This window comes from Hyperolius riggenbachi, chromosome 2, assembly GCF_040937935.1.
Source record: "Hyperolius riggenbachi isolate aHypRig1 chromosome 2, aHypRig1.pri, whole genome shotgun sequence".
In the NCBI taxonomy this organism is placed as follows: domain Eukaryota; kingdom Metazoa; phylum Chordata; class Amphibia; order Anura; family Hyperoliidae; genus Hyperolius; species Hyperolius riggenbachi.
This window is the reverse complement of record NC_090647.1, coordinates 448,839,532-448,856,964: the sequence shown is the minus strand read 5'-3', so window position 1 is coordinate 448,856,964 and position 17,433 is coordinate 448,839,532. Positions and strand designations below refer to the sequence as shown.

The following is a 17,433-nucleotide window of genomic DNA, read 5'->3' as shown; positions in this document are numbered from 1 at the left end:
TTACTGACTTGTGTGAGAGACTGGCAGGGACAGGAGTCCTATTACAGGCAAGTAGCCTCTGTGTGATGTGGGACTGCAATACAGATGAGCCCTCTGCTTCATTTCAGGCTATTCTCAATTTCTCTCCACTCCTCCTCTTTCTGGGCTAGTGCACGCCAAAATCACAATAGCAATCACTAGCAATTTGTAATTGCGATTTTATGAAACGATTTTCAGAGCGATTTTTGAATGAATCGCTCAAAAAAATGCTACATGCAGTGTGTTTGTGATTTTGAAAAAAATCACAACTCTGCTGTGAGAACACTGTCATAGGGTAACATTAGCCAAGTGCTTTCCAAATCACTGTTGATTTGAAAAACGCTCAGAAGCCCTCTTGGTTGGCACCAGCCCTCCCTAATTCACCTTTGCTTCCCTCTTTCCCTACTGCTGGCTGTGTCTTCTTATACAGGAAAGCTAAATAAAAGTGCAATCCTGGTGATTTTTTTAAAATGTCTGAATAGTTGACTGAATAGCGTGTTGGAACATGGCATACGTAGCTTTGTGGGACATTCTTGGGCGACACTCTTAATTTCTTTACTGATTGATTCTGCTGGTATATCTCTGTTCTGGTCCAAGAGGGGTGTCCACCAACAAATCTCCTGCAGAGGGTCATGATGTACTTACACCCCTACCTAGCTGCCTTGTAATAACTCACCTGTCCCTGCAGCAGCTCCATGCCGTGCTCCCTCTTCAGCCACGCTGCCTGCCTCTATGACCCTGTGCATGTTATTTACACGTAACATGTGCCGGATGGAGGAGCACAGGCAGCAGTCCTGAAGGCAAAGCACAGAATGGAGCAGCTGATACAGGTGAGTTATTACAAGGCAGCTGAGCTACACAATGTGCGGGGGCCTTGGGAGAAGTCTATGCGAGACCACAAGGGGCAGCAGTCGGTTTGGGGGCTGACTTCGCTGTGGGAGGAGGGGGGATGAAGGGTGGCCCCAAGTTACTTTTGCCCCAGGGCCCCCGTGTGGCTTAAACTGGCACCGGGGACGCTAATGGTCCCCTCTACAGGCTTTCGGCACAAGTTGTGGTGATGTCACCTGTCAGCGTGACAGGTGCTCCTGAGCGCAGCTACAGCGCACTCATAGGAACACAATAAATAGGCTCGAGGAGAAAAAGTGATTCAGCTCTGGGAGAACCTGATTATGATCCCCTACAGAGCGCTAGTGCGTTCCACGTTGCTGATGCGAGTGCATGGGCATGAGACATCATATAAAGCAAGCTTATTTCCTTTATGTGGCACATTTAAAAAAATGCTGGTGGCTTCAACACTATATGGCCAGCAGTAAAAAGCTCTGCCTGACACAGCCTCATTCATGATACTGGTGCTTTAATACTACAAAATGTGTGTGTGCAATAATATCTTAGAATGTATCACTTTGTCATTTGAAATACAGAGGGGACATATTCCATACACCCACTGTCACTATTTTGCTTCATTTCTTAGTAATGATTCTTTGCTGCATAACACAGAGGTTTACCAGAGGTACTGTAGAAGAAAGCTAAGTGCTGCCACTTGGTGGTTGCTAAGTGCATTACCCTACACCCTACATGGAGATAAATATTACATGGATAGAAATAATCCTAAATAGAATCTACTGTACTGTAGATTAGAAAATGTAACTAGCTCACTGGCATCCATTTATGTTTTTTTATGTTTATTCAACTCCCATACAGAGCAGTGTTGCCAACTCATCCCTTTAATTACTGACACATTTAAGTTATACAGGTTCTGGGGCTATTTGCACATAATCAGTGCCTTACCTGCATCTACCTAGCCCCAAAACCTGTATAATTCATATGTGTCAGTGATTAAAGGGATGAGTTGGCAACACTGATACAGAGTGACGCTGTACTTATCTGTTCCCTGCTGTTAGCAGTGTTCGTATAGCCATGAACAGGTTTTATGACCTGTATTTGTTATCAGGGAGAATAACCTTGCAGTATGACTTCATCATCTAGTGATGATGAGCAGATTCGACCAAGAGACAGATCTCTCTCTGATCGAATGTGTTTAGAGAGAGATCGGCCAGCTGCCCAAACACCGTAGGCCGATTCCCGATCAATTACAGCATGAAATCTCTCCAGAATCAGCTGAGTCTGCCGCCTTTCCACTGCCCCCCCCCCCCAGTGTATAAATGTGCCCCTCTGGGTGTGCATTTATACATAACCTATCCTATGTCACCTACTGTGCAGTGCCCATCCGTCTTCGGAATCCCCTGAACTTCCGTTAGAGCTATGGAAAAACAGGGGAATCCAAAAACACATGGACACTGCGCGGTGGGTAACACAGGACAGGTTATGTATATATGTACACATGGGGGATGGAGGTTGGGGTACATTTATACACACACGTCCAATCGACGACTTGTCCCAACATCTTACAGCATATCCAAACAATACATGCAACTGATTCTGCCCCGAAATTGGTTGCATTGTTGATCGCGCATGCTCTTGGCGGCCCCGATTTTAATCCGATAATAATTATCAAATCAGATGGTCGATCGGCCGCCAAGTCGAGAGATGTATGGCCACCATTACCCAATGCAAATGGAAAGTGTGATTTAAAGCTTTGGACTACTGACCCTTTGGTTACATTCACACTGTGTATACTGCACAGTAGGACAACACTGTCCATGTTGTGCTCACTTTAACCACCCTGGCGTTCTATTGATTGCGCCAGGGTGGCGGCACAGCGGTATTTTTTTGTTGTTGTTAAAGAGTAACTGTCAGGCTGCAAAGGCTAATTTAAACTTCTATTCTCCTGTGTTAAACAGTTTAGAAGGAAGCCAAAAAGGCAATACTGAAGTTAAAAATCTCTCTTACTTTGATGTGTGCTGAACAGCAAGGCTGTTATTCCCAAGCTCCTAAGGAGGCCGCAGGACGCATAACAGATACTGCAAAGCATTCTGGGGCTGCTTCTTCTCCCCAGTGCACTACCTTGGGTCCTCCCCTTCATTTCCCTAACACGCCCTAAGGCTGCTTTCACAGTGAGAAGTTACAGGCTCATGTTACAGCAGTTTGTAACAGCAGCCTCACAGCACTGAAAAATCACAGGGCACATGTTCCGTTAGAGTATACTGCATGAGTCCGCTATTGTTCCTAGCCACATGGCTAATTAATATTCACTGCACAGTAGTGTTGTCCATTAGGATCTTTTTTGTGAGTCGAATCATCAGGAAGCAGGGAGGATATGACATCACAATTGGCTTCATAGGACACAGACAAACATGGAACCTGCCATGAGCTGTCAGGAGCATCATTCTCTGCAAATACTATATAAAAATTCTGTGAAATCCAAACGTGGACAGTGAAATGCATATGTAATGTAAGTACAGCCAATATTTATCTACTGATATATGTGTTGTTTTTTTTCCCTGAGACCCTATACCTAACAGCTCCTCTTTAAATCATGTAGCTAGCCTAGCGCTAGCTACATGATAGCCGCTGAGCAGCAGCATCTCCCCACCCCTTCCGATCGCCTCCGGCGATCAGAGCAAATAGGAAATCCCGTGTTACGCGTCGGGTAGCGGTGGATCGGCGGCAATCATACATAGCATACAGCTAGCAAAGTGGTATCTGCGTGTTAAAAAAAATAAAGAAAGAAAAATCGGCCCAGTGGGGCCTGAGAAATCCAACGCGGCGGTAATGGACGAGCTGAGCTTGTCATTACCGCCAAGGTGGTTAAAGAGACTCTGTATTTTCAGCCTTATTTCTTCTATCCTATAAGTTCCTATACCTGTTCTAATGTGGTCTGGCTTACTGCAGCCTTTTCTAGTTGCACTGTCTCTGTAATATAGCTAATCTTCTTTCCTTTTTTCAAGCCTTGTCGAGACAAAGAGGAATACACTCTCTCTGCTGTGATAGGGAGAAGTTATGCACTCCCCCTGCAGAGAGATCAGTGCACAGCTCAGACAAACAATTAAGGAAACACGTGGGAGTAACATTCTAGCAATCAAGTCACATATGATAGGAGCTTCTGCAAACGGGCACATGCTCTGATGATGTATTTCCTGTTTGGCGGCCATCTTCATTGTTTACAAAAACAATGAACAAAACAGTGATTTTATCACCAGGAAAGCAGCGGGAGCGGCAAAAATGTCACAGAGGGGGCTAGGAGAAAACAAATTTTGTCTTACCTAAACACTATTTGCCGCACATTTCTGTACAATGCACATGTTTACTGCAAAAATGGTTACGGTACTCTACATTTATGCTGTGACTGACACATTGCGCATTGCAACACTTATAAAGTGTGTGTATTGCCATGTGTATAATATGAATGTAGCCTTACAGTGAAAAAAATACAACACAAAAAAATAGAACACACGCTGTGAGTACTATACATACACATATTTATCTCATCATGTTATATGTCAGTACAGGTACACTTGAAAGTCTCCTACCTGTTCAGCTACAAGTCCAGTTCCACACGCCACATCCAGCACAAGTCTGGAATCCCGATTTACTGTACAGACTGAGGCTAGTGCTTCTGCAGCCAAACGAGGGGCTTTGTACTCCAATACTGTGACATCCTTTATACAAAACAACAGAATGAGAGCAGAATATAACACTCACTGAGAACACAAATCTACAACAATTCTTAGGCGCCTTTTACCCATGGCACAGTGCGATACTTAAAGAGAACCCGAGGCGGCTTCCTAAGAATGAAATCCGCACACAGAGGCTGGGTCTGCCTATACTGCCCAGCCTCTGTTGCTATCTCAATCCCCCCTAAGTTCCCCCTGCACTCTGCTATGCCCCATAAATCACAGCTGCGCTGTCCACACGCAGCAGGCTGTGCTTACCTCTGTAGTGTCACTCTTGCCGCTACCCCTGCCTCCTGCATCGCTCCGGTCCCCGCCCACGTCCTTTCCCTCCAATCAGCGGGGAGGGAAGGGACGCTGGCAGGAACCGGAGCTATGGCGGAGGCGGGGGGAGCGGCGATAGTGACACTACAGAGGTAAACACAGCTCGCTGCGACACGCTGCGTGTTGACAGCGCGGCTGTGATTTATGGGGCAAAGCAGAGCGCAGGGGGGGCTTAGGGGGGATTGAGATAGCAACAGAGGCTGGGCAGTATAGGCAGACACAGCCTCTGTGTGCGGATTGCATTCTTAGGAAGCCACCTCGGGTTCTCTTTAACAATTGCCCTGCTCCCGTTAACCACTTCAGGACCATAGGCCTACACCCCCCCAGTGACCAGGCTATTTTTTACAATTTAGTGCTCTGCAGCTTTCAAAGCTTGCTGCAGAGCCATAGAATGCAGCACACAAACCGATCCCCCCCCCTTCCTTTTCTACCCACCAACAGAGGGTTCTGTTGGTGGGCTCTGATCGCTGGTGCCATGTTTGTTTGTTTGTTTTTATTTATTTATTTGTATTATTTTTTTTAAATAAATTTGCCTATTTTTCTTCCTTCTACTTGTTTGCAGAATCAATTTCTAGCAGATTAAATTCGAATGATCAAAACGGCATGATATGGATAAACAAAATTGACCGATGTATGGCCACCCTAAGAGGATAAGACCATTGTTTAGTTAAGATAGAGTCAGGCTTATATTAAAGTATCCTGCAGCATTAACAAGCAAAGTGAAACAGACAGGTTAATAAATACAGCAGAGTCCCCAGTATCCAGCACCGGCGGGGATCACCTGATGCCAGATACATATGCTTGCCGGTTGCTTAACCACTTTGTCCTCCTTGACGTATAAAAACGTCAAGGAGGACAGGCGCGCTCCCGCGCGCTCCCGCAGCCGATCGCGCGCGTGCACGCGCACTCCCGGCCGCGGAGTCGGTAGCCACGGAATCAATGTATCGGGCTATGGAGCCCGATCACTGATTCCTCTCCCCCGCTGAAAAAGCGACAGCTTCTCTCGGAAGCTTCGCTCTTTCTGAAGCTGTGTCCCTCTAAGCGTACATTGTACGCTTAGAGTGACGTCATGTAAACAAAATCGAGGTTGCCATCTTGTGGCCAAAAAGTAAAACTACAAGTAAATGCCAAAAAACATTACAATACACCAATATTTCCCCAAATAAAACACTTTTATATCCCACCCTCCCAAAAATGCCCACATAAAATGTTTAATAAAAAAAAACAAAAAACATTACTATAAAAAAAAAAAAACACAAATATTTACCTAAGGGTCTAAACTTTTTAAATATCTATGTAAAGATGAAATATTTCTCTCTATTTTTTTTTTATAAGCTTGTAAATAGTGATGTATGCAAAACGGAAAAAAATGCTCTTTTATTTCCAAATAAAATATTGTCGCGATACATTGTGATAGGGACATAATTTAAATGGTGAAATAACCGTGACAAATGGGCAATAACAATACGTGGGTTTTAATTATGGAGGCATGTATTATTTTAAAACTATAATGGCCGAAAACTGACAAATAATGAATTTTTTCATTTTTTTCTTATTCTTCCTGTTAAAATGCATTTACAGTAAAGTGGCTCTTAGCAAAATGTACCCCCCAAAGAAAGCCTAATTGGTGGCGGAAAAAACAAGATATAGATCAGTTCATTGTGATAAGTAGTGATAAAGTTATAGGCTAATGAATGGGAGGTGAACATTGCTCGGATGCATAAGCTGAAAACGACTGAGATGTTAAGTGGAAACTCCAGTGAAAGTAATGTAATAAAAAAGTGCTTCATTTTTACAACAATTATGTATGAATGATTTAGTCAGTGTTTGCCCATTGTAAAATCTTTACTCTCCCTGATTTAGAATCTGACATTTATCACATGGTGACATTTTTACTGCTGGTAGGTGATGTCAGTGGAAGGAGATGCTGCTTGCTTTTTTGGCAGTTGGAAACAGCTGTAAACAGCTGTTATTTCCCACAATGCAACAAGGCTCCCACAGTATGGTGTCAGAACTATGATCCTGACGTCACACTGTGGGAAGGGTTTCACCACAATATCAGCCATACAGAGCCCCCGTGATGATCCGTTTGTGAAAAGGAAAAGATTTCTCATGGGAAAGGGGGTATCGGCTACTGATTGGGATGAAGTTCAATTCTTGGTTAGGGCTCGTTCGCACCTAAGCGGGAATCACGCGATTCCCGCTCACCCCAAACCTCTAACGTTTTTTAAAAAATGCTTAGCCCATGTTATCCTAATGCAGTGTTCTCACTGCCACGATCGCAGGCGTTTTGCAATTAGCGATAATCACAAACGCGTTACCTGCAGAATTTTGGCGGGGATTCTGGAGCGATCGCAATTAGCATGTATAGAACCGCTAATCGCAATCACTCCCAAAACGCTACTTTGTCCAGTGATTTTTCCACGTTAAATCGCGGAAAAATCACTCCTGCAAAACACTAGCGGTAATCAATAGCGTTTTGCGATTTCAAGTGTGAACGGGGCCTTATGGTTTCTCTTCAAGCACCCAGCTGAAAAAGCACAAGCTTTCCCCCTCGTGCAGCATAAAACACTCACAGAGCCTCCAGCGATGTCCTGTAGCTCCTAGCGGGCTCCAGGCAGCTTTCCGGCGAGCTCCTTGTATGGGTCCCGGCATGTCACCTGACCCGTGTCTGGTCACATGACATGCTGGAGGTCGTGTACAAACGTCCAAAAGCCGCTAGGAGCCGTTAGGAACTACAGGATTTTGCTGGAAGCTCGGTGAGTATTTTGTGGCCTGCAAACCTCCCCCCCAAAAACAGTCCCCGTTATCCCCTCAGACTTCCAGTTGTCTGAATTCTGGATAACAGGAACTTTGCTGTTAAACAATAAAACAATTCTGAGGTTGCCCACCTGGCAAATATGCCAAGCTTCATCCAGGAACAGCTCAGGCCTACCAGGCTGTGTACACAAGCTGCAGTCAGAGTCCAGAATGTAAACTGAAGCCTATCTCAAGGCACACCCAAAACAGTGTTACCTGAGGTGAGACTGCTGTCTGTCATCAGGCTCAGAGGCCTCTCCTTCCAGTAAGACTGGTAAGCAGAACTGCTCCTGGCAACTAAGTGCTGCTCATAAGCTCTGGAGTCGTCTACAGAAAACACAGGGCGGTTAAGCAATTTTTGTTTTTGATATGATTTATTATTTGCTACAACTGTCATCTGTTATGAGGAAATTACTGAGACAAGCAAAGGCACCCTTTGAAACTGACTCCTGGGCAGATGGTAGTGGCTGGATAGTGTAATGGGCTCTGCCTCTGACACAGGGGACTGGGAGACCTTGGCTCTTCCTGTTCAGTAAGCCAGTACCTATTCAGTTAGGAGACCTTGGGCAAGACTGCTACTGCGTACTGAGTGCGCCCTGGTGGTTGCAGCTCTGGCACTTTGAGTCGGCCAGGAGAAAAGCAAGATATAAATGTCCTGTGTCTTGTCTACATTAACAGCAGATTGGGAACATATGCACTAATAAACTATGACTATATACCGTATTCATCTACAAGCAATATTTGGATTTTTCAGACTACACTCAGACCATCAAGCATAAATCAGGCAGAATACAGCCTGGGACGCACTGGAGCTGTTTAAGCTGTGCTTTGGAATCACCGGCGATTGGGGTGACTCCATAGGAGCGATTATGATTTCCCCAAATTGCAATAGTGGTCCTGCAGCATTTTTGGAGTGATTCTGAGTCAGTGCAAAGTATAGGATTGCTGCAAAATTGCTTTTCAATCGATGTACAAAAGCGATTTTGCAGCGATCTTACTACCCAGAGCCCCCCAAAAGGAAATCAAAAGCACTTTAAAATCACCAGAAATCACTGCGGAGAACAGTACGAAAATTGCTATAAAAAGCAAAAAGCTTTGTGTAAATTCCAGTGGCCCCCAGCGGTTAGCAGGGCCGGCCCTAGACTTTTTGCCGCCTGAGGCAAATTTAGGAGAGAGCTGCTGATGCCGCCGCGTCCCCCCCCCCCCCCGTCCGTGGGTGCGGGGGGGGGGCGGCCACCGAGCCGGAGGTGTAGCGGGCAGGTCGGGGGTATTGGGCCTATACAGTGGGCGGCGATGCAGGAAGTGACGTCAGTGGAGCGCTCGCTGGAACGCGGAAAAGGTGAGTCCTCCCCGCCCGTGCCTCTTACGATCTGGCAGCGGCTTCCTAATTACAGGCTGGAGGGGAGCGCAGATCGGGGGACCCAGGCGAGGGAGGGGGGGTCCGACCCCCCTCCCCACTGCTAGGCCCAATACCTCCGACCTGCCCGCTACCCCTCCGGCTCGGCAGCCGCCCCCCCCTCCCCGGGCGGGTGCCGCCCTTAGAAGTTTGCCGCCTGAGGCAAATGTTTCACCCCGCCTCATGAGCGGGCCGGCCCTGGCGGTTAGGAAATTGATAACACTGTAGGAAATAATTATGGTTACTGTTACCTCTTCATATTGGTTGGCCCATTGGTTGTAGAACTGAAGTTTTTCACTCGGGGTACAATCTTTGTGTGCGGAGGCAATGACGTCCCTCACTTCTTGTAAGCGCGTACTGTTGACAGCCACAGGTGGGCATAAAGGTGGGTGTGGCTTATACATGGCTTTTCATAGCTAGCAGCAAAAAAGAAAAAAAAAGAGACACAAAGTTTTAACCTCAGTTTATGTTCAGAATGTACCTGCTAGCTCACATGAAACATAATACAGGTTGCTGAGTTAATATTCACTGGGTGGTTCTCAAAGTTCCACATATCAGAAATAAAAGGGAACCTGAAGTGAGAGGGATACTGAGACTGCCACATTTATTTTCTTTTAAACAATACCTGTTGCCTGGCTGTCCTGCTGATCTCTTTGGCTGCAGTAATGTGTGACTCACACCAGAAACTAATCTTGTAAATTTTTTGTCAGAAACATCTGATCTACATGCTTTTTCAGGGTATATGGCTAAAAGTATCAGAGGCAGAAAATCAGCAGGACTGCCAGGCAACTAGTAGTATTTAAAAGGAAGTAAATATGGCAGCCTTCATATCCCTCTCGTTACAGTTGTCCTTTAAACAGCAATAACAAGATTTATAAGGAAAATAATAATGAAAGGACAAATCATCCTGAAAAATCTTAGTACAGTATATGGTACAGCCTGCAGTCTGACATTTCATTCTTTGTTTCTTTTAGGTAGTTTCTGAAAGATTTGTGTCCTCAGATGATCACTGTCATAATCTCAGTCAAAAATCTAGTGTCCTATGATGACATTAATCATTATGCTGTGCCGGATCACTAAACAACTGACATATACAGGTACTGTTTGGTACCTCCTGCTCATTCTATCCCCTCACCATGTGGCCAAGCAGCGTGTCTGTACAACGATTGTTCCTAAAACTACAAGCCTCACACTGAAGTGAAAAAAATATATATGATATAATGAACTGGTTGTGTAGTACGGATAATTACTAGAACATTAGTAGCAAAGAAAATATTCTCATATTTTTATTTTCAGTTATATAGTTTTTTTATAACATTGCATCGTTCTACATATTTGCAGTTTACACACTACTCAGCACTCTAAATGATTTTACAGAGCAGGCAAGTGAACTTTTGAAACCTTCTTTGCAGAGAAAAAAGAAAATACAATGACTGACAGTTAAGATAACAAGCTTCAGCTCTCTGCGACTTTGAAAATCGTGCAGTTCAGTGGCTCTTTTGCATAGATAACAACTGGAGTTTCTTAACTCTTCCTGTACTGGAAACAATATTAGACTTTTTCTCTGCTCCTAATGTTTTATTTCTTAGCTGTACTCCACATACAAATCATATCATTATATCATAATTTTGTTTTCGCTTCAGTGTCCCTTTAACTCCTTTTCTCCTACTATCTTAAAATGCACAAAATTAAAAAAAAACACAAGGACACACAGGCAAAATTAATATTTCTGAAGGGTTCAAGCAATTACATTTTCTGTATTTCTTGCAGCACAGGCTTTTTTCTCCATTTTTTGTGTTACCATATAAGGCTGGAATGTATGTATTTATGTTGGATTAGTGTGGTTCTGTAAAATGTATTAGCTAAAGGCTCACTATACACCAACGGATCTGGGTGTTCAGCCTTGCTTTCTAAGGACATAAAGAGATGATTTGCATATTTGGGAGTGATGCATGATGGGAAACCACATTTGCTCACCTACAGCTGAATTATTGCAATTACCTTCTGTTTTCAAAAGGCAAAATTACATTGAGCCTGGAAGGCTGGGAGATCAGGTTAAAAAATGTTATGTGAAGTAGTGGTCTCATGCAATTAAATCTCATTCGATATCTGACATTCTGCCCCCCCCCCCCCCTTTTGGCCCACTGCAAATTACCTCTCTCATTCTCCATTGCAGGGCCGGCACTACCATAGGGGCAACCTAGGCAATTGCAGAGTCTTCTGGAGAGAAGTGTCTCGCATGTCCCAGCAGCTCCTCAAACAATCCGAGGCTCTGTGCACTTCCGTCTTCATCCTCGCAGGGGCGCCACCCCTCCCTGATGTCATTACATAATAACATGCCGCGGCTCACAAAGAAGATGCGGCCCGCAGTGGATGCAAAAGGGGTGCACGAAGCCGTGAGGAATGTGCCTGCCGGGACACTTGAGATGCTACTCTGCCAAAAACTCTGCAGGGACAAGCAATAGTTACGTTTAGGGGGACCTGGGGCAAAGCAAGGCAGCTGGGTCGAGGCGCCTGGGGGGTATTAGGCATCAAAAGAGGGGCCTACCATGCCTTTTTAGGAAAACGAGGTGTCAGGTCTGTTAGAATCGGGGGTGTCTCTCAGGTAAATTTTGCCCATGGGCCCCATTGTAGCAAGAACCAGCTCTGCTCCATAGCCTTGCTTGCGTGAGGATACATACAGACAAGACTATGCAGCACGAGCCCTTAATGAAGTGTCTGTCATCAGTTTGAATATGGCAAATCATGTAGCCAAGTGAGATGTTGTCTCGTCGGGTCTCATCCCTGAATACCACTTCCTGGCTATTCAGAGAGCTTACACATCAACACAAGCTCATTAGCTGCGCAGCTTGTATCATGTTCCCACATCCATAACCTGCGTTTGGCCTCATATTTAGGATTAATAACATCCATTTCTTTCCAGTTATGAATCTTTAAATTGGACGTGGGACCATAACATTCAAATTTTCCTGAAGTCATGGAGAAACATTATTAAGTTTAAACAATTTAGAGGAATCACTCCACCATTCCAGCCCTTGCGTGTCAGCGGCAATAATACAGAACATTCTCATCATTTCAGATGGAATTTGGACATTTTCACTCTAGAGGAGAAGAATTAAGAAATGCTTTTCAAGTGACTCCTGGTGGCTGCAGCGTGGTTCTGGCCAAGGCACTGCACTTGTGTGTTTGCCAAAGGTGCGGTCACTTCACCAGAATAAAAAAAAATAAAACCTTCTATAAAGTGTTTTCTCCAAATCTCTTCAGAAATTAGGAATAAGCATTTAATAACTAAACAGCTCATATACAGCAAGAAGAAGAAAGAAAGTGATTGTAATCTGGCACATGAAATCATTTTATAGCAGAGCTTTACATATTTGACATCACCAGCTGCATGGCAAGCAGAGAACAAATACTCCCTCTGGTGGAAAACACGGGTACTGAATGACATTATCCAGCAAGGACAGGCTATCATAATACATGCAGCTATGTATACAGTACGCTTTACTAAATATGAGTGAGTTCATAAAATGGCTTATTTTTTATACAGTATTTGTTTATCAATTATTTAGTCATTGTTTGAACTTTGTAAAATCTTACCCTTATTTGCATTCTTAAAGGAAATCTGTAGCGGATTAAAAGTCACATACTCACCTAGGGGGACAGCTCTGGATCCTAAAGAGCTCTCCAGATCCTCTCTCCGTGTCCTGGTTCCCCTGCTGGACTCCTCCGGGAGCCTTTGGAAACCTTTGAGACCACTTGCGTCTCTGAGTGCTCCTGAAGACGGGTTGCTCGGTACTACACAAGCATACTGAGTGCTCCTGAAGATGGGCGGCCGCGGCTCCGTACTGTGCATGCACAAGCACAAGCATACTGAGTGCTCCTGAAGATGGGCGGCTCCGTACTGTGCATGCACAAGCACAAGCATACTGAGTGCTCCTCAAGATGGGCGGCTCCATACTGTGCATGCACAAGCGCAAGCACACTGAGTGCTCCTGAAGATGGGCAGCTCCGTACTGTGCATGCACAAGCGCAAGCATACTGAGTGCTCCTTAAGATGGGCGGCTCTGTATTTTGCACGCACAAGCGCAAGCATACTGAGTGCTCCTGAAGATGGGCGGCTCCATACTGTGCACGCACAAGCGCAAGCATACTGAGTGCTCCTCAAGATGGGCGGCTCCATACTGTGCATGCACAAGCGCAAGCACACTGAGTGCTCCTGAAGATGGGCAGCTCCGTACTGTGCATGCACAAGCGCAAGCATACTGAGTGCTCCTTAAGATGGGCGGCTCTGTACTGTGCACGCACAAGCGCAAGCATACTGAGTGCTCCTGAAGATGGGCAGTTCTGTATTGTGCACGCACAAGCGCAAGCATACTGAGTGCTCCTCAAGATGGGCGGCTCCATACTGTGCATGCACAAGCGCAAGCACACTGAGTGCTCCTGAAGATGGGCAGCTCCGTACTGTGCATGCACAAGCGCAAGCATACTGAGTGCTCCTTAAGATGGGCAGCTCTGTATTTTGCACGCACAAGCGCAAGCATACTGAGTGCTCCTGAAGATGGGCAGTTCTGTATTGTGCACGCACAAGCGCAAGCATACTGAGTGCTCCTCAAGATGGGCGGCTCCATACTGTGCATGCACAAGCGCAAGCACACTGAGTGTTCCTGAAGATGGGCAGCTCCGTACTGTGCATGCACAAGCGCAAGCATACTGAGTGCTCCTTAAGATGGGCGGCTCTGTACTGTGCACGCACAAGCGCAAGCATACTGAGTGCTCCTGAAGATGGGCGGCTCCGTACTGTGCATGCACAAGCACAAGCATACTGAGTGCTCCTGAAGATGGGCGGCTCTGTACTGTGCACGCACAAGCACAAGCATACTGAGTGCTCCTGAAGATGGGCAGCTCCGTACTGTGCACGCACAAGTGCAAGCATACTGAGTGCTCCTCAAGATGGGCGGCTCCGTACTGTGCATGCACAAGCGCAAGCACACTGAGTGCTCCTGAAGATGGGCAGCTCCGTACTGTGCATGCACAAGCACAAGCATACTGAGTGCTCCTTAAGATGGGCGGCTCTGTACTATGCATGCACAAGCGCAAGCATACTGAGTTCTCCTGAAGATGGGCGGCTCTGTACTGTGCACGCACAAGCGCAAGCATATTGAGTTCTCCTGAACATGGGCGGCTCTGTACTTTGCACGCATAAGCGCAAGCATACTGAGTGCTCCTGAAGATGGGCGGCTCTGTACTGTGCACGCACAAGCGCAAGTATACTGAGTGCTCCTGAAGATGGGCGGCTCTGTACTGTGCACGCACAAGTGCAAGCATATTGAGTGCTCCTGAAGATCGGCAGTTCTGTATTGTGCACACACAAGCGCAAGCATAGTGAGTGCTCCTGATGATGGGCGGCTCTGTACTGTGCACGCACAAGCGCAAGCATACTGAGTGCTCCTGAAGATGGGCGGATCTATACTGTGCATGCACAAGTGCAAGCATACTGAGTGCTCCTGAAGATGGGCGGCTCTGTACTGTGCGCGCACAAGCGCAAGCATACTGAGTGCTCCTGAAGATGGGCGGCTCCGTACTGTGCATGCACAAGCGCAAGCATACTGAGTGCTCCTGAAGGTGGGCGGTTCTGTATTGTGCACGCACAAGCGCAAGCATATTGAGTGCTCCTGAAGATCGGCAGTTCTGTATTGTGCACGCACAAGCGCAAGCATAGTGAGTGCTCCTGAAGATGGGCGGCTCTGTACTGTGCACGCACAAGCGCAAGTATACTGAGTGCTCCTGAAGATGGGCGGCTCTGTACTGTGCACGCACAAGTGCAAGCATATTGAGTGCTCCTGAAGATCGGCAGTTCTGTATTGTGCACACACAAGCGCAAGCATAGTGAGTGCTCCTGATGATGGGCGGCTCTGTACTGTGCACGCACAAGCGCAAGCATACTGAGTGCTCCTGAAGATGGGCGGATCTATACTGTGCATGCACAAGTGCAAGCATACTGAGTGCTCCTGAAGATGGGCGGCTCTGTACTGTGCGCGCACAAGCGCAAGCATACTGAGTGCTCCTGAAGATGGGCGGCTCCGTACTGTGCATGCACAAGCGCAAGCATACTGAGTGCTCCTGAAGGTGGGCGGTTCTGTATTGTGCACGCACAAGCACAAGCATACTGAGTGCTCCTGAAGATGGGCGGCTCTGTACTGTGCACGCACAAGCATACTGAGTGCTCCTGAAGATGGGCGGCTCCATACTGTGCATACACAAGCGCAAGCATACTGAGTGCTCCTGAAGATGGGCGGCTCTGTACTGTGTACGCACAAGCATACTGAGTTCTCCTTAAGATGGGCGGCTCTGTACTGTGCACGCACAAGCGCAAGCATACTGAGTTCTCCTGAAGATGGGCGGCTCTGTACTGTGCATACTGAGTGCTCCTGAAGATGGGCAGCTCCGTACTGTGTGCACGCACAAGCGCAAGCATATTTAGTGCTCCTGAAGATGGCCGGCTCTGTACTGTGCACGCACAAGCATACTAAGTGCTCCTGTAGATGGCCGCTCTGTACTGTGCACGCACAAGCGTACTGAGTGCTCATGAAGATGGGCGGCTCTGTTGGAGTGCCCGGAGGAAACCCACACAGACATGGGGAGAACATGCAAACTGTACTGAGGTTAAGCACTGAATGCACTCTACACCAATGGCTTTCAGGAGTCACTGCCTTTAGCTACATATGCACACTGGTCTGAACTCGGCCGTGATAGCTGGTAACAACCACCATGGCGGGTGGTCAGACTGTGGTACAGCGGCTGCACGACGTTCGCTAAAGATCCAGCATGACGGATCTTTATAACATTGCACAATCACATTGCTCTTGCTGCTTTCCCACCTACCAGAAGCCAGTCCATTGCACGCGCTTGTGGTCCCTCTGCCCCTCTCCATAGCAACAGATGCGTCTCCAGCCAGAGGCTGAGGACACTTCTCTACAGCAGTGCTGTCCAACTTCATGGGCATGGAGGGCCATTTTTTTTTCCTGACCCCATGGTGGAGGGCCGAAGGTTCTTGCTGGAGCCGCAGGTGACAGGTGCTTCCCAGTTAGATAGTGACAGGGGTCCCCCCAGCTGAGGTAGTGACAGGTGCCCCCCAGTTAGATAGTGACAGGTGCCCCCCAAGTTAGATAGTGACAGGTACCCCCCAAGTTAGAGACAGGTGCCCCCCAAGTTAGATAGTGACAGGTGCCCCCCAGCTAGATAGTGACATGTGCCCCCCAAGTTAGATAGTGACAGGTGCCCCCCAGCTAGATAGTGACATGTGCCCCCCAAGTTAGAGACAGGTGCCCCCCAAGTTAGATAGTGACAGGTGCCCCCCAGCTAGATAGTGACATGTGCCCCCCAAGTTAGATAGCGACAGGTGCCCCCCAGCTAGATAGTGACATGTACCCCCCAAGTTAGAGACATGTGCCCCCCAAGTTAGATAGTGACAGGTGCCCCCCAGCTAGATAGTGACATGTGCCCCCCAAGTTAGAGACAGGTGCCCCCCAAGTTAGATAGAGACAGGTGCCCCCCAAGTTAGATAGTGACAGGTGCCCCCCAGCTAGATAGTGACATGTGCCCCCCAAGTTAGATAGTGACAGGTGCCCCCTAAGTTAGATAGTGACATGTGCCCCCCAAGTTAGAGACAGGTGCCCCCCAAGTTAGATAGTGACAGGTGCCCCCCAGCTAGATAGTGACATGTGCCCCCCAAGTTAGATAGTGACAGGTGCCCCCAGCTAGATAGTGACATGTGCCCCCCAAGTTAGAGACAGGTGCCCCCCAAGTTAGATAGTGACAGGTGCCCCCCAGCTAGATAGTGACATGTGCCCTCCAAGTTAGAGACAGGTGCCCCCCAAGTTAGATAGCGAGGTGTCCAGTCCCCGTTACCTGTCATCAGCGCTGTCCTCTCCCGTGTCCCCGCTGGCGCTGCCTCAGCTCAGACCTCACAGATCGCGGCGACTGAAGAGAGCAGAGTGCGCATAGCACCCGCGCGGAGGAACTTCACATGCGGAAGTGACAAATGATGTCACGTCCGCATGTGAAGTACTCCATGTATGCGGGTACTACACATGCGCACTCTGCTCTCTTCAGTCGCCGCGATCTGTGAGGTCTGAGCTAAGGCAGCGCCAGCGGGGACACGGGAGAGGACAGCGCTGATGCAGGCCAGCGGGGACACGGGAAAGTGCGCGTTTTGAGATTGCAGGCATGGCGCCTATAGCGGAAGCCATGCCTGCAACTCAGGGAGACGAGCGGGCCGCAGCTGGAGGCCTGGCGGGCCGGATGCGGCCCGCGGGCCGCCAGTTG

At 47.4% G+C, this 17,433-nt stretch overlaps 1 protein-coding gene across 3 annotated transcripts in view; it reads right to left on the bottom strand.

Annotated features, from left to right (window-relative positions):
* The window catches only part of METTL27 (methyltransferase like 27), an 86,607-nt gene that overhangs the window by 19,355 nt on the left and 49,819 nt on the right, over positions 1-17,433 (bottom strand). For all 3 annotated transcript variants that reach the window (XM_068265752.1, XM_068265751.1, XM_068265753.1), the window contains 2 exons: positions 9,360-9,524; positions 4,449-4,577 (listed from right to left, as the gene is read on the bottom strand). In XM_068265752.1, coding sequence (XP_068121853.1) covers positions 4,449-4,577; positions 9,360-9,512 — 282 coding nt within the window. In that variant the 5' untranslated portion in view covers positions 9,513-9,524. The remainder of the gene's footprint in view (positions 1-4,448; positions 4,578-9,359; positions 9,525-17,433) is intronic.